This window comes from Ostrinia furnacalis, unplaced genomic scaffold, assembly GCF_004193835.3.
Source record: "Ostrinia furnacalis isolate ACB-3 unplaced genomic scaffold, ASM419383v2 OfSCF7471, whole genome shotgun sequence".
Lineage (NCBI taxonomy): Eukaryota > Metazoa > Arthropoda > Insecta > Lepidoptera > Crambidae > Ostrinia > Ostrinia furnacalis.
Genome location: NW_021137710.1, coordinates 621,145 through 649,051, shown reverse-complemented (window position 1 = coordinate 649,051; position 27,907 = coordinate 621,145). Strand labels below are relative to the sequence as shown.

General features: G+C 36.4%; 1 protein-coding gene across 3 annotated transcripts in view; it reads right to left on the bottom strand.

Moving 5' to 3' along the window:
- The window catches only part of shaker (potassium voltage-gated channel protein Shaker), a 466,602-nt gene that overhangs the window by 206,302 nt on the left and 232,393 nt on the right, over positions 1-27,907 (bottom strand). Inside the window, exon 1 of one of the 3 annotated variants that reach the window (XM_028321155.1) lies at positions 6,416-6,459. The exons of 1 other annotated variant lie outside the window; for it this stretch is intronic. In XM_028321155.1, coding sequence (XP_028176956.1) covers positions 6,416-6,444 — 29 coding nt within the window. In that variant the 5' untranslated portion in view covers positions 6,445-6,459. Of the gene's footprint in view, positions 1-3,017; positions 3,143-6,415; positions 6,460-27,907 lie in introns of those variants that run through there. One more of the 3 variants, XM_028321154.1, reaches the window with a different exon arrangement.

The following is a 27,907-nucleotide window of genomic DNA, read 5'->3' as shown; positions in this document are numbered from 1 at the left end:
GGGAGCACGGCAACATGTATCATAAACAATGTTTCATCACCTATGTTTATGGACTGTTTATAAACTGTTTATAGAGATGATGAAACATTATGATACATTGTTTATGAACAGTTTATAAATAGTGTTTATCAACAAATGTTGCCTAATGAATACATGGCTTTGGATTAACAAAATACCATGGCAAAATTGTGCGTCAAATTGCATTCAACTGGAAGTGAGTTGAAATGCGGTAGAGGGTTGATATTTAAAGGTAAATTGAAAGGTAGTCGACTAGCATTTAATCTGTGGCGGAGGCTGAGACCTAATGAGCAACAGTGCTGCCATCTAGGCCTTCCAGCGCAACAATGGCAACAATAACCATCTACTAACGACTCGAGGTAAATGCAGCAATTAATTGAAATGGAGGGAAAAAATCATAGAAAAGTTAAGTCCCATTGCATTTTATGCTTACAATCCTGCAATACTGCATACATGGAACGTGTTATTGATAGAATAAAGGTGCAATTTACATTTAATTGAAGTTCCAGCACAGAGAGAAAACTAATGTTTTTATATTTTTTAATTAAAACCATCTAAAAAAAATTCAAGAAGGTATATTATTGAGATAGCAACTTAATGTAATGTTTTATTTACTAAGGATGAGAATTATGGTTATTCCAAAGACAAACATGAAAGTGAAAATTCTAACAAGAAAGTGATCTTGTCATAGTTTTCACTTTTGCGATACATTTGGCAATTGAAAGTAAAAAAAAACTTAAATTCATGAGTCCCCAAGAACAGTAAAATTTTTGTAAAACTTTTTAAATAAACCGGTCTCAAAGAAACGTGTTTATTAAAACCTCACTCTTACAAAAGCGGTAAAAGCCTGTTTGCTGATGCGTTCTACGGCCGCATGGCTACGGCCAGCTGCCGCAGTGGCTGCGGTCGCGATATTCGCTACGCCGTAGCATCACTTCGTAGCGGGGTAAACTTTCGTTGCTTCTCGTTGCTTCTCGTTGCTTCTCGTAGCAGTTGGTGCGGATTTCGCAAAGTGGTTATGGTGACAGGTTTTTCTAATGTCTAAATACGTACGACTTTACGTATGTGTTTGTGTCGACTTATTCTAGTACATACCATTCTGCAACTCGGAACCGTAGAATAATGATGCTTAGATGTATTCAAAAATGACTTACCTGAAAAAGAAAACACACAATTAGTGCACACAAGAAAATGTTTAAAAATCATAGTCACTTATAATCGTACATAAAGATAGAACAACGCTTTTCTTGAACTACCTTCACTGACAAAGTTGAGAGGGCTTACAGTAAAAATTGTACCTACTTGTTAAAAAACCGATGATTCTACCTGTAGGTAAATTATTTCATTGAATAAACAAATGTAGGGCATGAAGATCGTTATTACGTTACATTTGGAATATACATAAGGAACCAACGAGCGAATTTGTGTAACATTCGCCGAGTAAGATCCGACCTCTCAACGCAAATCAGTAGGGAATGTAATATAGCAACTCACTCCCTACATTATACTACGTGCAAAAGCTTTTACGTATGTTATTTTGCTCTTAATGTTAAGAAATGAAATAACGAAAAGTCCCAAATCCTGACCATCTACCGTTTTAGAATAAGATAGCAAGTTATCGGCCGTTTGGTGTAGTGGTTCGAAACGGACTACTATTCCGGAGGTAGCGGGTTCGATTCCCGCACAGTACAAACATTTGTGTGCATGAACATATTTTTTTGTGTTGGACTGGGTGTTTTCTATGTATAATAAGTATGTATTTATAAAAAAAAGTATTTATGTATGTTTATATGCGTTGTCTAGTACCCATAGTACAAGCTTTGCTTAGTTTGGGACAAGAAGCGCAGTGTATAATCGTTTCAGCCGAAAGACGTCCACTGATGGACAAAGGCCTCCCCCAAGGATTTCCACAAAGACCGGTCCTGCGCCGCTTGCATCCAGGTACCTCCCGCGACCTTTACCAGATCGTCGGTCCACCTAGTGGGAGGCCTGCCCACGCTACGTCTTCCAGCTCGTGGTCGCCACTCAAGAACTTTCCTGACCCAGCGGCCATCAGCTCTTCGAGCTATGTGTATAATGTCCAAGGATATTTATTTATTTATGCTAAGAAACATTCGCTATATTTCGGCAAACAACTCGTCAGACGCACAAATCCAATTAGTCAAAGCCTATTTATCTGAAACCATACATAATTGGATCTTTAGTCTTCAGACCAATTGAGTAAGTTGCATACGTTATTGTAATGTTTCAGATAAGTAATTAAGTTAGAATAACTTCGCCAATCTATTCGCAATTCGACTTAAACTATGTCAAAAATAAACCGGGGAGAGCGGGCCTTTTCAAGGCGAGAGTGAATAGGCACTTACAGGGCAGATATGTACCACCCTAGACTGCATCCCACTTAACATCAGGCGCGATTGTGGTCAAATAACTGCCTTGAATGCATAAAAAAATATGCAAAAAGGTACAGCATTGCGTAACACTCATTAGTAAGGCTTTCACTCTCTTTACCTGGTTCCTCTACATAAATAGGGTGGCAAGTCAAGGGCATGCTATACTTCTATACTCGAGGAAGCCCAATTCACAGCTAAGGTTCTTAAAAATACTTTTTTAGACTTCGGAATCTTCGGGGCTTTCCATCAACTTGTTTTATTTAAGGGTAAAGAAAGATTACTATATTGATGGCACTTCAGCGTTAAACAATAAGGATAAACAATAGGTATTTATATCAAATTCCTAAATATAAATAGGATCTAGGAGAGGTTTTTAAATATGTAAATACACACAAATAAACTTTATTAAGCACACACTTTCAAGAAAATTTTATTTTCCCAAGAAACTGATGTTGCCTTTCATATTACAAGAGATTCTTTATCTTTATCTGGGTTAAAACTCAGTGACAAAAAAAGGCTAGCAAGTGCCTTATCAAACTCTTTTATATACCTGTTAATAGCTACCTGGTCCTACACTTTTATTATTTCCATATTATTTTTACTTACATGCGATTACTACTGTTCCTTCTTAAGCTTAGCTGATCAAGATGTTCAACCTTCATGTATTTCGATAGCATGCTTGAAACTTGCTTTATCTTCTTTTTTAATTAAGAGTTTCTGTGAACCTGTCATACTTACATGGATGGATAAAATGCAATGAGCCCTGCCAGTGATTTCCTACTATCATTTTGATACAATTATCCAATTATTGCGAACGACAATTTTCCATAGCAGTCAATTTGAATGTGAAACGATGCAGATGTCGTAATTGTATCTGATTTCTGCTATACATCTGTGATTATGCGTAAATTATCGATAATTTCGAGTCTCATTAAACCCCGCGTTCGTAAGTGCCTTTCCAGAACGACCTTGAAGAATACAATCCTAGATTTGAAGATGAAAATCGTGAAATGAGGACAGCACTAAACAAAGAAGCATGAAGGAGGGTTCATTCCATTACCAAAGATTACAAAATTGAAGCCAAAATAACCCATCTAAATATCCGGGCCAGGCTTTTCTAGTAGCAATTCTACCCCTTTGTGCACGAATGACGTCATGAAAGTTCTTACGTATGTAGTACTTGGTATGAGGTAGCTTGGTGATTCGCACTGAAAGCAAGTCGATACAAATACTGCATACTTGGTGCGACATCTAGAGGCGGGTAGCAAGACTAGAGTTTGGTAGGGTGGCGCCGCTTACAGCGCTAGCTGTTGCTGAATGGAAAAGCTTCAGTTAAGGGTGCTGCTATGAAAAGCAGCTCGGAAAATTGTTTAGTACGTGAAAACGCCACTAGATGGCGTTGACTGGCGCTGTACAGATGGTTCTGGAAAAGTTTTATAGATGGCGCCACACAGCGCTTTGGGTTCGCTGGCATGATAGAAAAAGAAGAAAAACTGCACTAGATGGCGTTGTAAAGAGAAGAAAATATAAAACGTTCAGTAAAACTTCGACAGAGGGCGCTTTTCAGGTTTGCTATAAAATGGGACTGAAAATAGCTGCACATTACGCAAATAATACTGAAATTAGTAAACTCGCATAAGAAAATTCGCTAATGCCACAAAACATTAAGAATTAGCTTGACTATCATTAAGATTAATTATAAGGCTAATTTAATGTTTATTCTTTCTTTCTTTCTATTTTTAAGCCGATTTGAAATAATTTGCCTGTTACGCTACTTACTATAAGTTTTGAAATAATTGTAAGTGAAAAACGTCGTATAACTTATACTCCAACTCAATCATTATACCTACTATACATACCTAATATTATCAAAATTGAATTTAATCTGTCATTTCTTTTTTTTGCCCTACATAAAGCAATTCGAACCAGTGACAAAATATTTATGAAATACGTTGTGAAAGCTTTCTAAAATCAATTTTTTACAATACTGAAATAATAGTAGAATTTAATTTGGACAGAAAAGTTTCCGTCGTAGTTGCAATCGGTACGCACCAAACGTTTCCATCTAATCAGATGTAGGTAACAGAAATTCCGCAATCTCTTGGGACCTCAAAACATATCTTCAAGTTTTTTTTACTGATTCTTCTTTTTTTTACTGATTCTGAGGTCGTAATTGACACTGTCCATTGCTTTTCAGTTTCATGAATAGTTCCAAGGCCATGGGGCCAAGGAAAGTATTGACTTTCCTATAAGTTTGAAGATAAATTAACGTCCTAAATCATGTTTAGGTGACTAATGATTTTAACAGTTTTCTGTTTATTTGTAAAAGTGTGTTTTTGTGCCGGAAAAAAAAACAAAAGTCTATAGTCATCAAAAAAGTTGTTTACAACCGCCATTCAGCCGTCAGCGAGCTTACTGACTTGGCGTTTTGATCCTTCATAACTTGGCATTGGACTCGCTTGGCAACGAGTGTGACGGGCTAACCATAAACCGAATACGTTTTTCATTGCTCGTTTTGCTTCTGTTACGTAACGCCAGCTCTGTGGTTAGGGCGCATTGAATAAAAACCGAAATGTATACGGTAAATAATCGTAAAACAGTTACGATCGGATGTTTTGAATTGTTTGGCCAACCGTTTGGCTGGTTTCTTTGAGAAAAGTTAATAGCGAGGACTAAATTGTTTGATAGTTTTTTTATTGGAATCAGAGCTTTTTAATGTAAGCGTGAACAGTAATTTTGCTTCATCGCCTTATCGTAAGAAGTCACTGCTCTGTACCTCTAGTACGAAAAACTTTCGAGTTCGTTTCGTTGCGTATTCAAAGTGTCATCGAAAAATTTTGTATGAAAAATTAAACAGCGCCCCCTATATTATAGCCGCCCTAGGGGGCGCTGTTTAATTTTTCATACAAAATTTTTCCATGACACTTTGAATACGCAACGAAACGAACTCGAAAGTTTTTCGTACTAGAGGTACGGTTTTGTAGTTAGTAAAGTGAAGCAACTTCAAGCAGGTCAGACATTCTTCCAGTCCAGTGTTTCTTAACCTGTGGGAGCTTAGGTATGAGGGTCAGCAGCCTATGTCTCGTAATCGATATTTCTTGCTGCATTTTTTAATTAAAGGTTCTTAAAGGTTTACTAAGGGGTCGGTGGACAAAAACGGTTAAGAAACGCTGTCTAGTGTATAGTGCAGGTCACATAGGGTAGTTAGGTCAATAAAGTGCCCTCCACCAATCCGCACTGGGACTATGTGATGGAGTGATGACCCAAATTACTGTAAAGATAGCTTTGGGTGTGCCATACAATGGAACTGACCAATAACTATTAGTCTGCGACCTGCGTCAATAGATAGTTTACTTTTAGCATTTTTATCAATAACTTATTACTTTTTTTAAGCAGAAGAAGGCAGATAAAATATTTTACCGCAATCACGCCTGATGTTAAGTGAGATGCAGCCTAAGATGTGCGGTTTGCATTAATTGTTTATTTCCCTCTGTGTTTCTTGTGTGTCTCTCTGTTAAATAAGTAGACGGTTTAAATAATGTTTAAAAATGGGTTAAAAGGTCTCGTTAACAACACAAGAAAAAGTTTTACATTAAAACGGATTGGCGAGCGTGTATTCACATATTGACTTAAAATGAAGGTACACATTTATAAAAAACTTTGTAGGTACAATAAAATATACTTATTCTTTTCTACCATCGTATACTCTATTCACGTACTGGAAAGCGCAGCGTAGGACGTCCACCCACAAGATGGACCAACGACCTCATAAAGGTAGCAGGAAGGCGCTGAATGCAGGTCGCTACCTGGCCTTTGTGGAATCATTGGGGAAAGCCTTTGTTCAGCAGTGGACATCCTATGACGGGCGGGACATGAACGCCCGTAGCGGTTTCTTCGGGGAACACCCGAAACTTACTACGTCTACGAAGTACCGTGCCGTTTTTGTGGAAAATTAAAACTACTATGACTGAAATGATGATGATTCTATTCTATGAACAACTCACCCGCCACCAGCCACCAGGATCATCTGCATCGTGGCTGTTAGATGCGCCCGCGCAGAGGACCGCACTCATCTCACCAGGCATGTGTCGCACCGCATCTTCACAGCTTCGGACTACATCACTTAGTCCATTCTACGTCCCACTTAACCATTTCACTGTTTATTTGTCCATTGTAAGATCAGCCATACATAGTTTCTAGTTCTTGAAGATAGTGAACTAATTGGTGTTCTTATGTCTCATCTGAATAGTTAAATAGTTAAATATGCTTGTGTTACGAGTGGATTCACCACGATAGCCGAACGGTGAAGGGGTCGAACTGGCCGACTCGTGATCCGAGGAACGCGGGTTCGAATCCCGCCACGGATCCACTATTATGGTGAATCCACTCGTAACACAAGTATATTTAACTTACCACGAGGGGCTAACGGGATTATTAGTAAATTTTTATTTACAAGTTGCTGCTAGTATTCTAAAAAAAATCTTAAAAATGGTCAGGTGTTTAAGTTAAGTAGGAAAAAATACTTTTTGTACGTGAGTTTGGGCTTTCTGTGTCTTTTAAGGCCAAGTTTACTAAAATTGACTGTGCGTCTTCTGTTACTGCGTCGAGACACGCAACTGACTGTAAAAAGTACGCAGTAATATGCAGGAATATACTTAGACTTTTTGTAAATCGATTAATTGTCTAAATAAGTCATTTAATTGGTTTGTGGTTGTCTAGTCAATATGTCTCTCTCTGTCTGAACCCAAGTTTCCTCAGTTACTGGCTATTTAAAACCATAGACGAGAAGATTTATTGAAATATATTTCGCCCTATTAAGCAAAGGTAATTATACCCAAAATTATTCACTAACCAGGAAGCTTATCCGCTTTGCGATGGAGGGAAGTCGAACCTAGACTAGACTATCCTAGACTGCATCCCACTTAACATCAGGTGCGATTGTGGTCAAATACCTGCCTTGTTATGCATAAAAAAAAACCTTAACTTCGAGTTCTTCTGATTAATTTCGTTGAGGGTCCAATGACAGTTTAACTTTCCCCCGGGACAAACTTGACCTTCACTAGTTGGGTTTTTATTGGCGGTCAAGCTGTAGACCCTGGCTACACAGGAGTTGCAGCGGTGGGAACGAGAGGTGGGAATAGTCCCGTGTAAACAGAAAGCTGGTTTTCTGTCTGTTACTTAAGACAGGCATATCGCGAAGTTCATGCCAGCGGGCATTAATTGATACACATCCATTTGCAACGTCTGATACACACGCGCTTTCTTCTACCAGCTCTCTGTCCCTGTAGGATAAGCAAGTAGGTTGGTAACGCAGTGTGTTGAAACGTTCGTAAAATACAGGAGAAAGCGATATGCAATGATTTCTTTTTTTATCGCATCACACAATTATACTATTCAGTTAGTATCATAATGTTAAATATTTGCTGTTCTAAAAACAAATCATTATTTGTCTTTTTAATAAAAATGTAAAATTTGTATACCTACTATCAGATCCTGATCCGTGATCATGATCTGCATTGTTCCTTTAGGTTACTTTTGATTTGATTGGATATTGTTTGTACAATATTCTCCAGTAACATACGAGTAAATATATTATCTTCTAGTTCCTAAAACGAATCTTATGACCGGAGCTTTAATATGGTATCACTTTCGGGCAACTGCGCTATTTTAGAGCAATAAAAAACGGCAAAAGTATTATTTTCAAAATAAATAATATTAATTCGCCCCCGCGCCACCTTGTGCTCAGCCCGAGAATTAATCGCGAGAGCGTCGCACGACCAATAAGTTGTTTATTACACCTCATCCTTCCCCACTCTGGGAACTAGCGATCCTAAAAACTTTTTACGACAACCACGCGTAAAATATAAGAAATACAACCTGCCCTTTTTATCCAACAAAGACGGTAATAAGGCCCGGTTTCAACAAGGAGTAGCGGCGCGGAGACGAGAGAAGATGTTTGAGCTGTGCGTAGCTGTCAGCTGTCAGTCTATTGCTGTCTTTGAAGGAAAGTAAAACACACTCCGCACTGCACCGCTCTGCTCAGCTCCGCACCGCTGGCTATGCTCTGAGTTTCCTTGCGTGATAGAATCAGAAATGAGGACGCAGTAGAACCAAAGTGATCGACATAGTTCGCAGAATTGCTAAAATCAAGTGGCAGGGGCGGGGCACATAGCTCGTAGAGACGATGGCCGTTGGGGCGGAAAAGATCTCGAGTGGCGACCACGGGCTTGAGGCCTGCCCCTCCTACTAGGTGGGCGGACGATCTGGTAAAGGTTGCGGGAAGAACCTGGATGCGGGCAGCGTAGAACCGTTACGGAAAACCTTGGGGGAGGCCTTTTGACCAGAAGTGGACGTCATTTGGCCGAAACGAACGAACGAATGATTCCAAACTCTTCTTTGCTCCGCTCCTCATTGGTGAAAACCGGGCTTAAAGAAACGCGATAAGATATTGTTTCCTGCAAGTCACCTGATTGATTTGGTCAAATAAACGTTTGGCGTTCAATTTCGTGGTTCACTTCACACTGTGAAACTAAAATTACCCGAAATACCGCAATGGGTTAAATAATATGCACCAGTGAGATAGACCTTTTTTCTCAAATCTTATGGGCTTTATTACAAAAAAGTTAAACCGGGACGTACACGGGCTTAAAATGGCATTTCCATACTATAGGTTCAACCAGAGTCTAACTTAGGGTGGATTGAAAAAGAACCCTAACCACAGCTTTTTAGATTAGATTTGTCTACTACAGTCAGATTTACCAACCAAAGAGCGCATATTGCGCGCGCGTCACTCATTGTCCTGCCTTTATTGATAGCCGCGGGCGAGATTAGCCGCGACACATGCAGCGTGGCGTATAATGCTTTCACTATCTCGCCTGCTCTGTTTCTCCACTCTTTCTTCATATTTTAATTATGATGATTAGAAAAACTAAAAAATTTAAATTCTCATTGGATTCTGCATATAGAATCTTATATAGGAAAAACAGGCTGCCCTATTCTACAACCAGTTTACATACTAGTCGTGCATCTCTCCTTTACTCGATATTGCGCGCGCGTCCCGCATTGTCCTGCCTTTATTGATAGCCGCGGGCGAGATTGGCCGTGACACATGCAGCGTGGCGTATATTGATTTTTGTACTGCGCTATATGGCCTGCTCTATTTTTGTGGTAGATATCCCGCCTTTACAAACGATGTGAACAACGCCTCAACGTGACCACGACCGCTCTTATAAGAGCGTAACGAATAAGACGAAGAAGAATGAGAAAAATACAAAAACATTGACATTACTGAATAATGAGTTCTGTTCTCATTGGATTATCCATACAGAACGGCAATATTATAGGAAAAACAGGCTGCCATATTCTACAACCAGTCTACATACTAGTAGCTACTAGTTGTGCATCTCTCCTTTACTCGATATTGCGCGCGAGTCCCGCATTGTCCTGCCTTTATTGTTAGCCGCGGGCGACATTAGCCGTGACACATGCAGCGTGGCGTATAATGCTTTCACTATCTCGCCTGCTCTGTTTCTCCACTCTTTCTTCATTTAGTTCGAAGTTTTATATCAAAACGTGTACAAATTTTATTATTTTAAAATTATGATGATTTTATCGTCGTGTATTAGAAAAACGAAAAAAAAAAACATACTGAAGCTCTCATTGCATTCTCCATACTTACAAAGCAGTAATTTTATAGTAAAACAGGCTGCCATGTTCTACAACCAGTCTATATACTATCTATCTACATCTCTTCTTTACTCGATATTGCGCGCGCGTCCCGCATTGTCCTGCCTTTATTGTTAGCCGCGGGCGAGATTGGCCGTGACACATGCAGCGTGGCGTATAATGCTTTTTGTACTGCGCTACCTATATGGCCAGCTCTATTTTTGTGGTAGATATCGCTATTCAATGGTTTGAGAACAAAGCTTAATTCTAAGCTAAATAATAGGTCGTTAAGAGAAATTGAGAGAGATGATTTAGAGTAATTCAAAAGTTTAAATTAAAAGTCTCTTGAAAGAAATATTATTGTCAATTGTAATTACAAAAAACATAATTTCAAAAGCAGCACGTCCTAAATATCATTACAAGAAAATTTATTGTCGTTGTTCCTAGGAAAACACCAAGTTACATGTTCCAGAAAAAATACTTTGTGTTAAATTATCTATACAAACAGCAATTTCAGTGGTAAAACTGATATATCATTTTCTAACTGTAATACTATAAACAATGAAGTGATGCCCTATCATTTGTTTCGAACTTTCGTAATCAAATATGCAGCTTGCCGTCGCCCGTTGTGGCACCAATCAAAGTAATCATGCATTCTGTCATGAAGGTGTTAGGAGCGATTAGTTCCGTTACAAACCAGTAATTGTGGCCGGAGTTAAATACAGACCACGCCGTTATGGATGGGAAATGTGGCATTTGTCACTCCATATTTTAATGTGAGGTGAAAATTTTCGAAAGGACAGCTGCTAGGGCATTACGAAACCACGCGTCAGCGATATGAAATGATAGATAATTATTTAGTGACACCATTAATAATTATTTGTTATTTATTCTTGATAGTAATGGTTACGTTATCATGTTGTCCAATGTTCTACTTAGTTTATTGTTTAGCTATTAATATTGTGAAATAATGGATATTTAAAAATCCAGTAATTTGAATCCAAAGAATTGTCTATGCTATGTCAAAATGGAAAACGGTGTCAGTATTATCAGACATTAAGATAAATATCCATACATCTGCGAAAGGTCACTGACTGACTCATCATGAAAACTGCAAATGCTAGGGGTCTCGTGCCTGGTGGTTCCTTTTAGAACGTAGGTGCTCACTAAGACGGGATTTTACGAAACTCCACCCCTAAGGGGGTACAACGGGATCCACGCGCACGAAATCGCGGGCGGCCGCTAGTAGATGTATACCAGTGTAATGCCAATCACTATTATTTTTAATTGTTTACTATTATTATATTAGATGAGCATAGCCACTTATCGATGATGTTGAGCCTACCTTGAAAATTACCTTAACCTGTCTTTCAGTGAAGTCAAATGCGCTGTAAAAAATTCAGGGCTCTTCATTTATTAATAAAGATGGAAGTTTGGTTGATTCGTGGGAAAATGTCGACTCAGTCGGCTGCTCCAATTCTGGTTCGGAGTCACCTACTTAATTTGTATTTACGAATTATTGATGGCTCAGAAATACAAGATACTCGTAGTAATAGCTATGTTATACTATAGTAACAATACTTACCTACTACTTCCTGTTTTGGTGTGAACTATTACTAATACAGGGTGGAAACTATAAGTGATCTCATTCTATTATTTTTAAACTGTACAAGATATCGAAAAAACTTGTTACTGATCCTGAAAGTGCTTCACGAGCTCTTTCAAACGGTATCAACAATTAATTTTCCTATACAGTGTATTTTGTTTTTGGAATAAATAAATGAAATGAAATAATAAGTCACAGAATAAACTGTAACAATCCGAAAATGCAATATTTCCATTGAAAATTTAAGTTCATGAAGCACTTTCAGGATCAGTAATAATCGATTGAGATCACCTATCGTTTCCACCCTGTATAGTGTAGTATTGTAATATATCGTAATACATTTTAAGGCTCCTAGACTATAATCAAAATGCAAGAACGAGGACTTAAGTGGCCATACAGGTATATTTTGTTAGTTAACGAGTAATTTCCTTATTTATACGACATCCACGGAAAGACTCAGGAGTCACATTATTCGAGTCTACCAAAATGACATACCTATTCGTAGTGAACATCGAAAGTAAAGTCGTCAAAGATCAAATCGATAACGAAAAAAATGTCTACAAGCGAAGGTTTCAATCCTTTACAAGACTTTTACATAACACTAGCTTTCATTTGAAAAAGACGCACTGCGCAACATACTTTATAGTTTCTACTATTTATCTGTTCCTTTGCAAAACGAGGTAAGTATTGATTAAAGGAAATGAGCTTGGATCGCTTTATTCTATCCAGCATGTTGTATTGTGGACGGCAATCATCAAAACAAATAAACAAAGTTAAAAACGATCGTGACGATGCGACCGCGATAGGCGCGTTTACCTTCCACTTGAGATGTAGCTCAAGGAGAACAGCTAGCCTATAATATACGAATATCTACAGTGATAGCCTGGTGAGGATCTTGTTCAATCAAGTGGCCTTGTCCGACCAGATAACTGTCTTAATAAAAACAATAGGAAAACATGAAATACTGTAAATTAGTCAATCTGCATGTTTTCATTTTCAGGTAGATAAGGCTCGTTTTCACCATCAATTCCTAATTTTTGAGTGACCCCTATGAAAACTAAATGATCTTGCTGTTTTCTTTAAGCTATGTGCAGGATAATGGTCGTATTTACGTAATTAGGGCGCCGCCACTCAGAAGGGACAGTGAGCCAAATTGAATTATTCATAATAATATGTCGATTGGACCACTGAATCTTTATGGTTTAATTTTCATTATGGTTTTTATTCTCTTTCCTTTTACCCTTTCACTGATAAAAAGCCTTTGGATAGGCCTAGGCACGAATTTTGCAAAATTTTCATAAGATTCCATAGCGTTTTGCTTGACACCCGTCGTATAAGATTTACAAAACATTGAAACGGTAGCCTATGTCAGACTTGAATCTAAGCTCAATTTTGAAACCCGTTTTGAGCGTGGTTTCATCATACGGCACTTGTGCAACAAGTTATTATTTAGCTTATAGAATTCAACTAGCGGCCGCCCGCGACTTCGTACGCGTAAATCCCGTTTTTCCCGCTAATTCCCGTTCCCGTGGGAATTTCGGAAATTCCTTTCTTAGTGCACCTCTACGGTACCTAAGCTACGTCCCTTCCAAATTTCAAGTGCCTACGTTTAGCCGTTTAGGCTGTGCGTTGATCTGTCAGTCAGTCAGTCAGTTTCTCCTTTTATATATTTAGAAATTGGAAGTCCCCTTGTAAACTCTTGCCTAAATAAGGATTAGGTCTCTCTGTCAATTAGTGTAGCGATGATAGAGACAGAGCTAGCTAGAGCGAGGTTAATCCTAGCCGACCTAAGTTAATTTTGAACCGACTAAACGTTTATTACTGCAGCGCGTCTCCTGGGAGCTGTATTTTGAAGGCTTTGTCAGAGATGGTTCATCCTTTTGACCTTTGTATGAATCTGCATACAGGCTGCTGTTTGCAGAATATGCTAATAACACTGTACGTATGTGTAGATAAGTATTAACTTAAAATAAAAAGTAAATAAGGTAAACGCACCAGTAATGAACAGTGCCCCAATGAAGAATACTTTTTTTAAACTCCCGTATCATGTATTACCAGTACTTTAAAACAAATGGGAATACTAAATCATGGCCTTTAGACATTTTACTGTTATAATACTCAGTTTTACATTTGAGTGTCGCCCATTTGCAAAACGGTGATTACTTCAAGCACACGCGGCGTTTTTTCGAAGATTTCTTACAAAATTTCTTTAGACAGGCGAGTTGTTTTACTTTATATTAATGTACTAAGATTTGGTAATACGAGTTTTTTATTTATTTCCAATGTGAGATAAGTTTATTGTCAAGCTATTTATAATATAAAATGGAGTTTCCTAATGGGATTCCTAATTTTACTATGAAAGATAAATGCTATTTAATACCACCGGTATATCAAACATACCTTAGTACAAAATTAAGAACAACAAAGTTTTCAATGAAATTAAATATATTCAATGATTGTAGGACAAAAACATGAAATCTTAGCCTTAAAGTGACCATGACTGGTGCGCTTACCTTAGCCTAATTTAGGTAGGTCATAACTGCCACTAAAAGATAAAAAATTGTGGAGTCTAAAGATAAGATACATCTTTCTGATATAGATAGAATATCTATAACTTTAAGCCTTTTTTTGTCTTTGTATGATAGTTTAGTTTCTTGGTTGATTAGTTTAATAATAACAAGGTAGGTAATAGGTACGATAGTAGCCTTAAAGTCTTTGAGTTTTGGGAATTGCACTAAAATATTGCTAGCAATCGCTAAAATCAAGTGGCGGTGGGCGGCGCACATAGCTCGAAGAGCTGATGGCCGCTGGAGCAGGAAAGTTTTTGAGTGGCGACCACGAGCCGGAAGACGTAGCGTGGGCAGGCCTCCCACTAGGTGGACCGACGATCTGGTAAAGGTTGCGGGAGGTGCCTGGATGCGAGCGGAGCAGGACCGGTCTTTGTGGATATCCTTGGGGGAGCTTTGTCCAGCAGTGGACGTTTTTCGGCTGAAACGAACGAACGAACGATTGCTAGCAAAGCCAAAGATAGGTAGTCAAAACCAATGCGATGGAAAACCAATTTACTCACAAAAAATAGAGATCCCATCCATTTAAATCATCCATTACAGTCATTGCAATTAATTAAAGTAATTCTTCACCGCATCCACCGCAATCATGATAGTAAATTACTGTTAAATATACCTATAGCAATTTATGTTTCATTAACTCATGTCAAGGCCAGAAAAAGAAGAAAGAAAATAAATAATTTTATTTATGTATGACTACATTCACTTCGGAGTTAAAGTATAAGATGGGAAATGTTAGGATTAGTCAATTTAGAAATAACACTTTTGATTATTTTACCAGTTTTATAATGTCCATGCAAATCCCAATTATACTAATATTATTAGAGTGAGTGAGGCCTTTGTCCAGCAGTGGACGTCTTTCGGCTGAAATGACGAGTGATTGTGAAGAGAATTATACCCGTTAAACGGATTTTGATGAAACTTTTCAGTAGTATTTATTAAAGGCAAAAACTAGTAAATAAATACTTTAACTGTAGGATTGCATGGAATTCAACTGTACTGTAAGTTATGTAATAAAGACAATACATAGAAATCTAATTGCAATGTAAGCATTCCAAGTCTTCCACAAAATTATATTACCTATGTGTTTGTTGACGACTAACGGCCGGTTCACACATGTTCTGTTTTACTGTTCCGTTTTATCGTGTACGTTTTTTTTCGTCGATGGCGTATGTAGTTGTATGAGCGACTTCACACATGACGCAGTATTCTGTATACAGTAATACATACATCGACGAAAAAAAAACGTACACGATAAAACGGAACAGTAAAACGGAGACATGTGTGAACCGGCCGTAAGGCCGAGTTGCATCATCTAACTTTGACCGTAATTATAACGATAACCGGTGTTTTTGTATGGAATTTGACATACACTCAACATCAAATAAACCGCACCTTCCGCGACGCGAACTTTAAAGATTTTCTTCTGACACAATCATGGTACCCCAACAATATTGGTGTTATTTGAAAGCCCAATAAATATCCTTAAAGAAAAATACATTTCATTTCTAAATAAATGATTAACATTTACCATAAATGTGACTTGAAAATAGACCTCACTTTGGGCTCACCTCTGGAATCAATTAGACCAATTTTTATGGTTATAAAACCAAATAAAGATCTCACGTGTCCTCTTTAACAGATGGATAGCGATTAATCCCAACTTAACAGTTTTATAGTCATAAAAAATGGCTATAGCGTAACTACCTATTTTTTGAAGAAGTGTCTCTGAATCCTTGTAAAATCCTATTTTTGGGGTAAAAACCTTTCCTTTAATGAAATGAAGTTTAGAACTAGGCTTTCAAATGGTACCAATGTTGGTGGGAAGTGGGGATGCATACGTTTGATAAGTGCTTGTCGCGGGAGGTGCGATTTATTTGATGCCGAGTGTATTTTTGACGTTTGTCAAGGTTAAAGTAAGATGGTGCAACCCAGCCTAAATTAGTGTTGCATTCGCTGACGAGCCGCTGTGTTTAAACCGCAACTCGATTTAAGCCGGATCAATAGTGTACATGCATTAGTTGATCATTATAAATAGGTTATTAGTAATTAATGTTAACGTGGTTTCATCGAACCACTGAAGTAATCACAGTTATGTGGTTAGTTCGGAGCTACGAGTATAATAGAGTACATTGCAATTTTGAGTAGGTACGTCGTTTGTTATTTAGGAAATTGAGAACTCATTTCAATTGATTACATTTACTTTTATCGTCGGCAGGCCTCCTACTAGGTGGACCGACGATCTGGTGAAGGTCGCGGCAAGAGCTTGGATGCGGGCAGCGCAGGACCGTACATTATGGAAAACCTTGGAGGAGGCCTTTATCCAGCAGTGGGCGTCATTTGATTTGGCTGAAACGACGACTTTTATCGTTCCCTACCTGCCAAGAGGGGATGCCTCTTTAAGGTAAAGAATCCCATCTATTTCGGCGCCATCAAAACTAGCTCAGCTGTAGGTATAGATATGAAAGATAACAAACAGAAAGACTGGTCTTGCATTAAAAGTAAATTATGGATATTATTATTCAATTTCAATAATTCCCAAATTATCACTATCCATTACACTTTTTCTATTATTATCAGTAATGTAATCGTCAGCCTATGATGCTGTTTATGTAATTTAGCTCCTTTGAACAAAGAATAACGTATCAATCCAGGTGGAGCCAGCCCGGAGATATTTTAAAGTTTATTTTTCGAATTGAAAAGAATCAGCCATTTTCAAAGCGATCCTTTGTTTTGAACAGTCACTATACTAAACAAAGGAATCACTGCAGACAGAAGAAACCCGCAGTAGTATTTTGTCCATTTGATATCATGCCAAAAATGAACGCAATGAGTAAGTGAAATAATACGGGTCGGATTCTAGCACTAGTTTAATCAGTGTCGATAAAATTTTCAGTATAAAACTATCGATATTACGGGCTTGCACTATGACGGTCGAAACAGTAAAAAGACTATAAATTCTTTAACATCAAAACCGTTCTGAAAATTAATTTACTAATAGCGAGTGGTGAGTTAAAGCTGATGCGGTTATGAGTTAACAGGTCAGCCATGTATGCTGATTTTATATTTTTTAGTGAAATCAAATCGTTATCAAATGGTTTTTAATTAGTTTTAAATAAGTACCGAGCACTATGAACCGGGACTTTTTAATGCGAGAGTGGATAAGACTTACAGGGCAGGTATGTAATATCTTAAACTGCATTTCACTTAACATCAGGTGTGATAACAATCAAATGAACCTGGCTTGTTCTTGTATAAAATACTCACTACTTAGTCCTTAGTCTGTTAAAGATCATTTACCAACTGGTTGTAAGTTTTCATTAGTCCTATACTCACAGACTTGTCAGTACTCGTAAGTCCATAATTTTAGCTACTTACAACCTCTAAACCACAAGAAATCAGAATCCACGAGAAGTAACATTCAGATACAATAAAATTGGAAATGTTACCATTATCATTCAAAAGTCAACCTTGCGGCATCGACTTAAAATCGTTACATATCTCATGTCTACCCCCGTTAGTAAGGGAACGCACGAAACTTTGGCCTGTAAAAAGAGTCGAACATTTCGAACAATACCCCAACTTAACATACGGTATACAAATACAAATATAGTAGTCATTCAATAAGTAGCAAAAACTCATCGGTTCGGGCTCAGTGCAAGCGAGAATACAATACAAACGACTTGTGTAACACGTATTTTTTTTTATAAATAAAGTTTAAAAACTGAGATGGCGCTGTATGTGCACTGTATTGCGATATAGTTTACATATGGGGCATTTCATGCCAAGTGGACAACTAAAAAAAGTGAGGCCGTGAATTATATTTATATTATTTAACTAGCTTTCCGCCCGCGGCTTCGCGCGCGTGGACCCCTGAACCTTATTTTTTTCCAAAATAAAATTTAACCTATGTTACTCGCGGATAATGTAGATTTTGAGGGGTGAAAGAATTTTTAAAAACGGTCCAGTAGTTTTTGAGCCTATTCATTACAACCAAACAAACAAAGTTTTCCTCTTTATAATATTAGTGTAGATATCCCATATACGGGCTTATACGACTGCATAATTAATCTATTCATTGCTGATTGCTGAATGATTTATTTATTTCTAGGATGCGATTTTATAACAATTTTTTTTAATCTGGGCATGGTACAGTAACCCTCGCAAATAACACATCGCAAACACTTCTGCATCTTATACAATCGTAATAGATGCACCACAAAAAAAGTATTTTTATATGATAGGGACACTGTCCAATAGCGATTTATAAACTAACTACATTTTATGTAATTAATCTGTACTTGCAATTTTGCAATAATTTCATAGCTACTCTTGTAACAAATCGTGGGTCGAATTACCAAAAGGCGTTACTGAATTTTATCAATTTTACAGGAGTGACGTTTAAAGATAATTTGAAGGATGGAAAAATGCATTTCGGGCCCTTTTTACTGTCAATACTGGCTTCTTGAAAAATAATTCTGTTACAATCTTTTGTGAGGTTATAAAATGCATGTTTAAAAACATGGTGTGTTAAACTCAATATCGCCACTTTGTTGAAAAATGAAAATTATTTATTTTACATAATGAAATGGAGCAGAACACATTCGCTGTTAGATACGCCTTTTCGTGATTCCGCCCATGAAATCGCTATCACAGAGGCCCCAATCCGAGAGTGGCGTGTCGTCACCCAGTCTGGCCCCGCTGGCGTCTCTTCTTGTTTTTGTGCTGCTGTATAAGAAACCATTTACTAGCTCTGCGATACATGGAACTTGCATTTAACTAGTTAAGAAAGTCAACTAGTTATTTTTTGTGGCCATTTCGACTGCCGTGGTTTCTTTTGTTGTGAGGTAAACAACGTATGAGCATGTGTGTGTGTTGTTACACACGTAAGATAACATTGTGGTAACAGTGACTATAGACATAGTTCTACTGCCATTGGCTTTTACGGATATTTGTGATGTTATGTTTAAAAAATAAACTTAAATTTCGAAAAAAATCCACTTAATTCGCCTCAAAAATTAATTGAAATTACATAAGCATTCGATACGAACAGCACTCATTCTACAAACGCAAACTAGAAGTAAAAATAAATCTTTACTAATCTTAAAAGTAAATACAGCCAGGAAATGTATGTAGATTTATTTCTCCAACTATGTATTTTGTTGTTTAATTTCTACAGTAATTCCTTCCAGCTTTAATTTTCAATACAAAAAGGACACACAAAGCTTATCGTATCATTTTGCAGAATAAAGTCTTCCTCAAAAGTATTTCTGCATCAAAGGCAACATTCAAGCATTTGTGTGGGAAAGCTTAAAAGCTCAAAGCGTCCTCGAAAATAGCTTTACTGTTAATTTCGGCAAAGCTGTTTTCAGCCGTCAGCGCTTTCTCTATATTTCAAACCGAAGTAAATATTATAAAATCATTTAAAAACGTCGTTTTTGATATCGACCTATACTCAATTAAGTTCTACGTGAAATATTAAAAAGTCAGGGTACTACATGTACGAGTAATTTACATTAATTTATCATTAGCATCTCCTTGATACTTGTTACAATCGTATTCCGGCTGGTATCACAAGTTTTTAAGTTCATTTACTCGTAAAGGTTGTAGAGGAATGAACCATTCATTTGAATCAAATCAAACGAAATCAAGTCTCGAAAGAACCCTGATGGATTTATTTAAAACAAAAAGGTCTTTAACCATTTCTTGAAACACATGAAAAAACATGATAAAAAACGTGCTGAAAAATGTGATGAAAAAAGTGAGAAGAAAAACATCATCGGATCTAGGTATTTCAGTGTTCAGGAAAATTGTACTTTGCTTGAAGTCCCTATTTATTTACTTAAATCTACCAGGTCTTAGTTGACTGGGAAGATTCTCCTCGCGCCCAAGACCGCGGGTGCAGTCCCCTAAGCGTTCATTTCAGATAACTCCAATTGGTTTCCAAGAGACATCTTCATTGGACAGCTCTCAATTTAATGTTGATTGAGTGGAGCACTGACGAGCTTAGAGAATTTACTCGGAAGAGAAATTTTGTGTAATTGAAGCGAGATTTGTGAGGAAAAATATCGTTAATTTGATACATTTTCAAATCGCGGCTCCAATGACAGTTTAACTTTCCCCCGGGACAATCTTGACCTGCACTGGTTGGGTTTTTATTGGTGGTCAAACTGTAGATCTTGGCTACACAGGAGTTGCAGCGGTGGGAACGAGAGGTGGGAATAGTCCCGGTACATTTTGAAAAGCACGGAATAGCTGCATTAGCGAAAAAAATGTATTTGATTTTATATCTTCACTTAATGTTTATAACCGCTTTCTTCATTCCTTTTAAACAACTGTCCTCTTCTTAGGTTGTCTGGAAGCGATCGCTTCGTAGTGATAAGAACGCCTAAATTGTTACCTAATTGTTACCACAAAGTTTTTACCCGACACCACATTATTGATGTTGACGTTTGACTGTAGCTGACAAAATGATAAAGCTAACTTTCACAAAAACTTCAACAAGATATGGAGGCAATTAAATTATTTGTGATAACAGCATTACTGTTACGGTTAACACTAAGCTATTGCATTTTCATAATGTAGTGGATACGTACGAACCTTAGTCTTTAAAAATGTATTATACAAAAACTGTACGATACTAATATAAGAACTGAAAAAGCTAGGTATGCCAGGAGCCTATAGTGCCTTACACTAGGGTTGTAAACTCAGCTGTTGATATTGCATATGATGCTAAGTAAAAGCTTTTATAAACTAGTTTTCAGTGTGCCTACCATGAGTTTACGTTAAGTGAGCTCGCTAGCGAATACGTCAAAAATTTCTATGAAGATTTTATTTCTTGAAAGTAGCCGCTAGGGGCGCTGCACAATATGTCATACATTTAAATGTCATTTTTTTACGCAGTCGCTAGCGAGCACACCTAACGTAAACTCATGGTAGGCACACAGAAGCCGCTACTTCCTAAATCTGAAACTTTGTCAACATTCAAACGCTGTACTCATCTCTAAACTCTGTAACTAAACTGTAATTAAACCGAGTGGTTGGAAACCACTTTCCGAACTGTAAAAACTTTCACACAAAATAGTAAAAAATACGAACTGTTTGCGATCTAATTTTAAGTTTCAATATGTTTCAGTTTTCATGAAAAATTTAAAGCTAAAAAGGAGTCCCTACAACTAGGTTCAGTTTTTAGTTCCCGTCGATTCAGTGAAAAAGTGTTAGTGACGTTGAAGAGTTGTTATTTTGTTCCTGTTATTTGCAGGGACTAGTTTTTACGGATCGGGTTACATAAGTACTACCTAAACTTTACCTAAGCTTAGTTTTCAACCGACTTCAAAAAAGGAGGAGGTTCTCAATTCGACCCGTATGTTTTTTTTTTTTTTTTCTATGTTTGTTACGCGATAACTCCGCCAATTATGAACCGATTTGAACAAATCTTTTTTCGGCGTATAGGTAATACCTCAAGGGTGGTCCCATTTAAATTTAATAATAAAAAATACAACCCCCAAGGGTGGAAAATTGGGGATGAACTTTTTTATACGCAATATCTCCGCCGATTATAAACCAATTTGAACGATTATTTTTTGTTGAATAGGTATTGTCAAAAGGGTGGTTTCATGCGAATTTGAAGAAAATATTTCACCCCCAAGGGTGGAAAATTGGGGATGAACTTTTTTATACGCAATATCTCCGCCGATTATGAACCAATTTTTTTTGGTCTCAGTGTACTGCCTACCTTCAGTGGTAACATCAAGGTAATAATCAGTTAACTAAAAAGCAAGAAATAAGTAAAATTTTATAAAAAAAAAAATAACCGACTCCAAAAAACCTACACTAAAACGTAGAAAAATAATTACTAATTACCTACTTATTTATTAGGACGAATTATTAATATTTATGTAGGTATACCATGATTGATACTTCTGGAGTCGGTGCCAAGATTATGAAACATGTAAAGTTTGCCTGCACCGACTCCAAAAGTATCAATCATGGTATACCTACATAAATATTAATAATTCGCCCTAATAAATAAGTAGGTAATTAGTAATTATTTTTCTACGTTTTAGTGTAGGTTTTTTGGAGTCGGTTTTTGATAACACTAAAAATATATGTTTGTGTTGGATAGCCCATTTATCAAGACTTTAGGGTATACATAATAACACCCTATAGCCAATAGGGAAAATGTTGCTAAAACAGGAAATATTATTCAAACTATTCACGAGTACGAAGTCGCGGGCAGAGCTAGTTTTATAGATAAACGAATATCGTTCTGGGGGCGTAGTGTGAGTTTACATCAAATGCATTCGATATCCACTGCGTAAAAAGTGACATTAAATGTATGACGGATTGTACAGCGCCTCTAGCGGAAACTTTCAAGAACTAAAATATTCATACATTTTTTAACGCAGTCGATATCGCATACTACGCCCTCTTTAATGTTCAGCAAATACTCGTAGGTTCTCCCCGTAGGTAAGAGCTTCCTCGTTGTGAATTAAAAAGGCAGAAGTGCAATTTGAAGCTTTTTAAAAATCCTGCACCATCAATAGGTACTTCAATAATAAAATGGCTATGAGATGAGAACTAACGGCATTTATGTAGCTTAAAAAATGAATGAATAAGCGAATTGATAGCACTAGAGAGGAAGCACACGCACTCTCCATTTAATCATGGATTTCATAAATAAAGTACTTATTAAGTGTTTAACTAATTACGAATATTTTCCTCCATTAATACTGACTGCTTTGTCACATTGATGACGTGTTTAGGATTTTGCATTCTTTTTTAATTTTAATCTGCTTGATTTCATACATTTTTTCAAATAATTTTCCCCTTTTATCTCTTGCATATAGCATGTGCGCAGTTCCATTTATTTTACAAGCTAATTAAAATCGTCCAAAGGACGCAAAAAATATGGAAAACGTTAAGTGCTGGGACTTTGTGACGTATTTTAATGATTCTCTGAAACAGGATTTTTTTGCGTAAGTACTTTTTACTATTTTTGCAGTGCCTTTTTTCAACTGGCCGTTTTATAAAATTCATTTTGCATTGTTTTTATACTTATTATCATTACAGTATAAAACAAAGTTAACTCATTTTGTGTAGGTTTACCTGAGAGAAAATAAGACTGAGTTGCACCATCTAACTTTGACCGTAACTATAAGGAAAACCGCTATTTTTTGCATGGAGTTTGACAGATATTTCATGTTTGTTACCGTTAAATTATGTAGCTAAATTAGAACCTTTGACAAACGTCAAAAATATGTCAAACCCCATACAAAAAACGCCGGTTATCTTTGTAGTTACTCAACTCAGCCTGAGTATTCAAATTCAAATTCAAATTATTATTGTTTATTACATGAAACACGGTACATAGGATGGAACACAAAATTGATGATACAGTTCAACATGTCTCGCCAAATTATGGCGTGTAACAATTAATCCAGTCATAATAATATAAGTCACACATAATAATAAAGTAGGTAATATTACAGTCCACTATAGGTAATTTAAACATTTATTTTTACACAATTAATTCTTTAATGTCATAAAAATTGTTATCTAGAAACCACGCATACAACTTCTTTTTAAATAATTACAATGGCAATTCTTTTATATTTGCAGGTATCTTGTTATACAGTGTGAGTCACGTTAAAGTGTACATGAAAATAGATGAAACTAGACCTATTTTTATCGACAAAAAAGAAGTCAAAATTTTTTTGAGATTTTTTTTTAATTTTTTATAGAATTTTTTTTCTTCCAATTACTTATTGTAAAGAAAACGTAATAACTTATAAACTAAGCGGTATATCCTGATAAAATAAAAACAGTAATACTGCTAAATAACAGGCAATACTAAAAAAATACATACAATACACAAAACATGCCAACAAATAATAAAAAATGATACTTTTTGAAAAAAATCTGCTTAAAAATTCGTGTTTTTTTGGTTATTTGATAAATTTCTCCAAAAAATGCCTCTATAACAGGTGGTTTTTATTGTTGTGTATTATTCTCTATCGTATTACCTTTGTAAAACCAAAAATTGCATGTCTCTATCCCTATCACAACATTTGCTATGATAGTTTGAACAAAGGCCTACCACAACATAATTCTCCTCTACAGGTAGGGAAAATTTAAATTTTAACTAAAATGCTTATTTTACTTCGAAATCTTTTGTTTTTACTTGAAATCTAACTTGTCTTTATCAAAATTACAAATCTAGAGNAATTTAAATTTTAACTAAAATGCTTATTTTACTTCGAAATCTTTTGTTTTTACTTGAAATCTAACTTGTCTTTATCAAAATTACAAATCTAGAGCCATTTTCAGTTTCGTTGTTAACGAAGCGTTGAATGGCGCGCCCGGAGAGGCTTAGTTCAAACGATCATAGCAAATGTTGTGATAGGGATAGAGACATGCAATTTTTGGTTTTACAAAGGTAATACGATAGAGAATAATACAAAACAATAAAAACCACCTGTTAAAGGGGAATTTTTCGGAGAAATTTATCAAATAACCAAAAAAACACGAATTTTTAAGCAGATTTTTTTCAAAAAGTATCATTTTTTATTAATTGTTGGCATTTTTTGTGTATTGTATGTATTTATTTAGTATCGCCTGTTATTTAGCATTATTACTGTTTTTATTTTATCAGGATATACCGCTTAGTTTAAAAGTTATTACGTTTTCTTTACAATAAGTAATTGGAAGAAAAAAAATTCTATAAAAAATTAAAAAAAAATCTCAAAAATTTTTTGACCACTTTTTTGTCGATAAAAATAAGTCTAGTTTCATCTATTTTCATATGTACACTTTAACGTGACTCACACTGTATATCTTTATACACATATTTAAGCAACTTTTTACATACAGTGCGGTATTACAATAGTAAAGCGTTTTTGTCAATGTTACTGTCAAAGTAATCCCGGAGTGGTAGAGTCATGTCTTCTAATACTCAAATCATTAAGAGTAAGAATAAAAAAAATATTTAAAAAATATATTTTTTAAATACTTATTTACCTTCAAGAACGAAAAGGGTAAACCTTTGTAGGTAGGTATCTGTCATGTATATGAAATAATGAAATATGAATATGCTATACCTATCTATCATGAAGTTATAAATTCAGAAACGTCGAAATTAAAAATAAAGAAGTTAAAACACTACGTACGTACATCACAGAAAAAGTAGTTCTGCAAACAGACCCACACCGTCGCAGACTGAGTAATCAATCCACTATGCTCAATTTTTTCAGATAGAGTAGTTAATCCTAGCCAACCAGAGCTATCAACAAAATATGTAGCTACGTATGAACAAAAGGAAAATCCTCCAGATCTTTTTATAAATCCAAGCTGTAAAATCTAGAGTTTAAGGCCCAGAACACACGGTGAAACGCAATTGCAACGAACTGCAACTTCTAGTTACTTTTGAGTTGCATCTAAGTTTCTGCCATAGATTCCGTTGAGAGATCACACATGACGCGACCATTTCAAACTGATTTCAAACTGATTGCAGTTGCGTTTCACCGTGTGTTCTAGGCCTTAGTTTCAATTTATCCAGAGTCATACAGTGTGTTGTACAGATTATGATCAACTAGTTTCCTTTAGCTAGGAAACCCCTTTGTTTTAAAGTATATTGTTGTATTGGCAAACAGACTTTATTGTTTACTTATAAGGAAGCTGTACAAGCTTTGACAAATCCTCTGGCGAGTATTATTATTTTGTTTGTTAACTTTGTTCTGTGGTTTTCTATTGCAAAGTACCTAAATAAAGTTCTTGAATAGATGACGTTATGAAAATTTACTATAAGTTTGGCACAATGATCCTGAGATTAAGTGACATATTATAATCCTACTGATATTATAAATGCGAAAGTTTATGTGAATGGCCGGATGTTATTTTTATTCTTTCACGCAAAAAGTGCTGAACGGATTTTGATGAAACTTTACAGTATTCTTGTTTGTACACAGTAGTATTATGTATGACGATCTGTGGCAAAAGCTATAGTCTAATATAAATATTAATCTTCAAATAAATTCCTTTTTAAGTATAGTGATACAATTAATTTGGATGAGTATTTGATTCTACAGTCCATTTCCAATCAGTTCCAATTGAACCATTATTCTGAACAGACGCTATCAGAGTTAGGTATTGTGAACATCTAATTAGCAAACTCATCTGGTTTATGGTAAATTACCTCCATATCAGATCATTCAGCATTATGGACTTATTCATTGCAATCCCTAAATGTAATGAATGCCAGTAATAAGCCCTGAATCTCTCACATGATGAGTTATAAGTCACCTGAAACTTCAGTGTGAATCCAAAGTGTGTATTTCAAGGTATTAGAACTCAAATTAGCATACGAATTTGCACAAAATTATAATGGTTATTCGTATTTTTCGCTTACGTCACAGAGTAGGTATATTACGACAAGACTAACGCCCGTATTCACAAACATTACTATGAGGTCTCACAGTGCGCTTGGACGCACAGGGTGACACACGAACCAATCACAGAGCTCTATTCAACGCTGTGTGTTCGATTTTCTGCTTCACTTAAGCAAGCATCGTTTGTGAATACGGGCTTAAGAAAATTCAGAAGAACATTAAACTTTCGTGGCTCGTCTTTATGAGAGAAGGCTGTAGCTGGATGAAAACAACGCTTTGTGGTTCTCATAGGAAGCTTACCATAAGTTAATACGATACTTGGTAATATTCAACTTTTATATGTATCAATAACTAGGGCGGCCACTCGCGACTTCGTACGCGTTGATCCCATTTTACCTCCTTAGGGGTTGAATTTTGCAAAAAGGAGAAAAGGAGCTAGGTACGTTCAAAAAGGAACCCCCATGCAAAATTTGAGACTCTTAGCACTTGTAGTTTCTGAGATTTCGTGATGAGTAAGTCAGTCAGTGACCTTATCGCTTTTTATAGATTAACTGTCATAACTCAATATCTGTTCGAAAACCTCGTTCAAGCCAGATTTTCCAACTACGAGCATGTTATTTTTATTTTGTTAGTGAAGTTGGCTTTCTGCACTGGACGTCAAAGAAATCAATCTAGTTACTTTTACGCAACGTATGTTCGATATTGGGAGTTGAATTCTAAAGTAAAGGCAACAGGATTTAAAGTTGAATAGAGCTGCTCTTTGACTGGCATTTGCTCAAGTTTTACCTTCTAACGGCTGAAACAACGTTCAACTCTAGGCAAAGGGGAATTCACTATTGAACTCAATTCATGTATTTGAATGTTCAGTTGATGGTATGCTATTGTTAATGTAAATAAGTTGTTCCTATAGGTCTAGCGGATAACTTAGCCAGTGCCTATTAGTTGTATGCGGGGAACGAGTATTCCTAATATGGTATTTGTTCACCTAACATTAAAATTTAGTTAACACTACAAATCAGTACTGCCGCTCGCCCGATTAGCGCACATTTTGTGGGCTTAGTGCGAGTTTGCATTGAACGTCGAGTGCGTCAAAAAATCTATGAAGATTTTAGTTCTTGAGAGAGAGTATCCGCTACGGACGCTGTACAGTGTACAATATGCAATTCATTTAATGTAATTTCGACGATCCGTCGTCCGGTGAAAAAACAGATGTCTACAAACGGCCTGAGGCTGCGTAGGTAACGTAAAACGAGGGGGTACTACTGACTAACA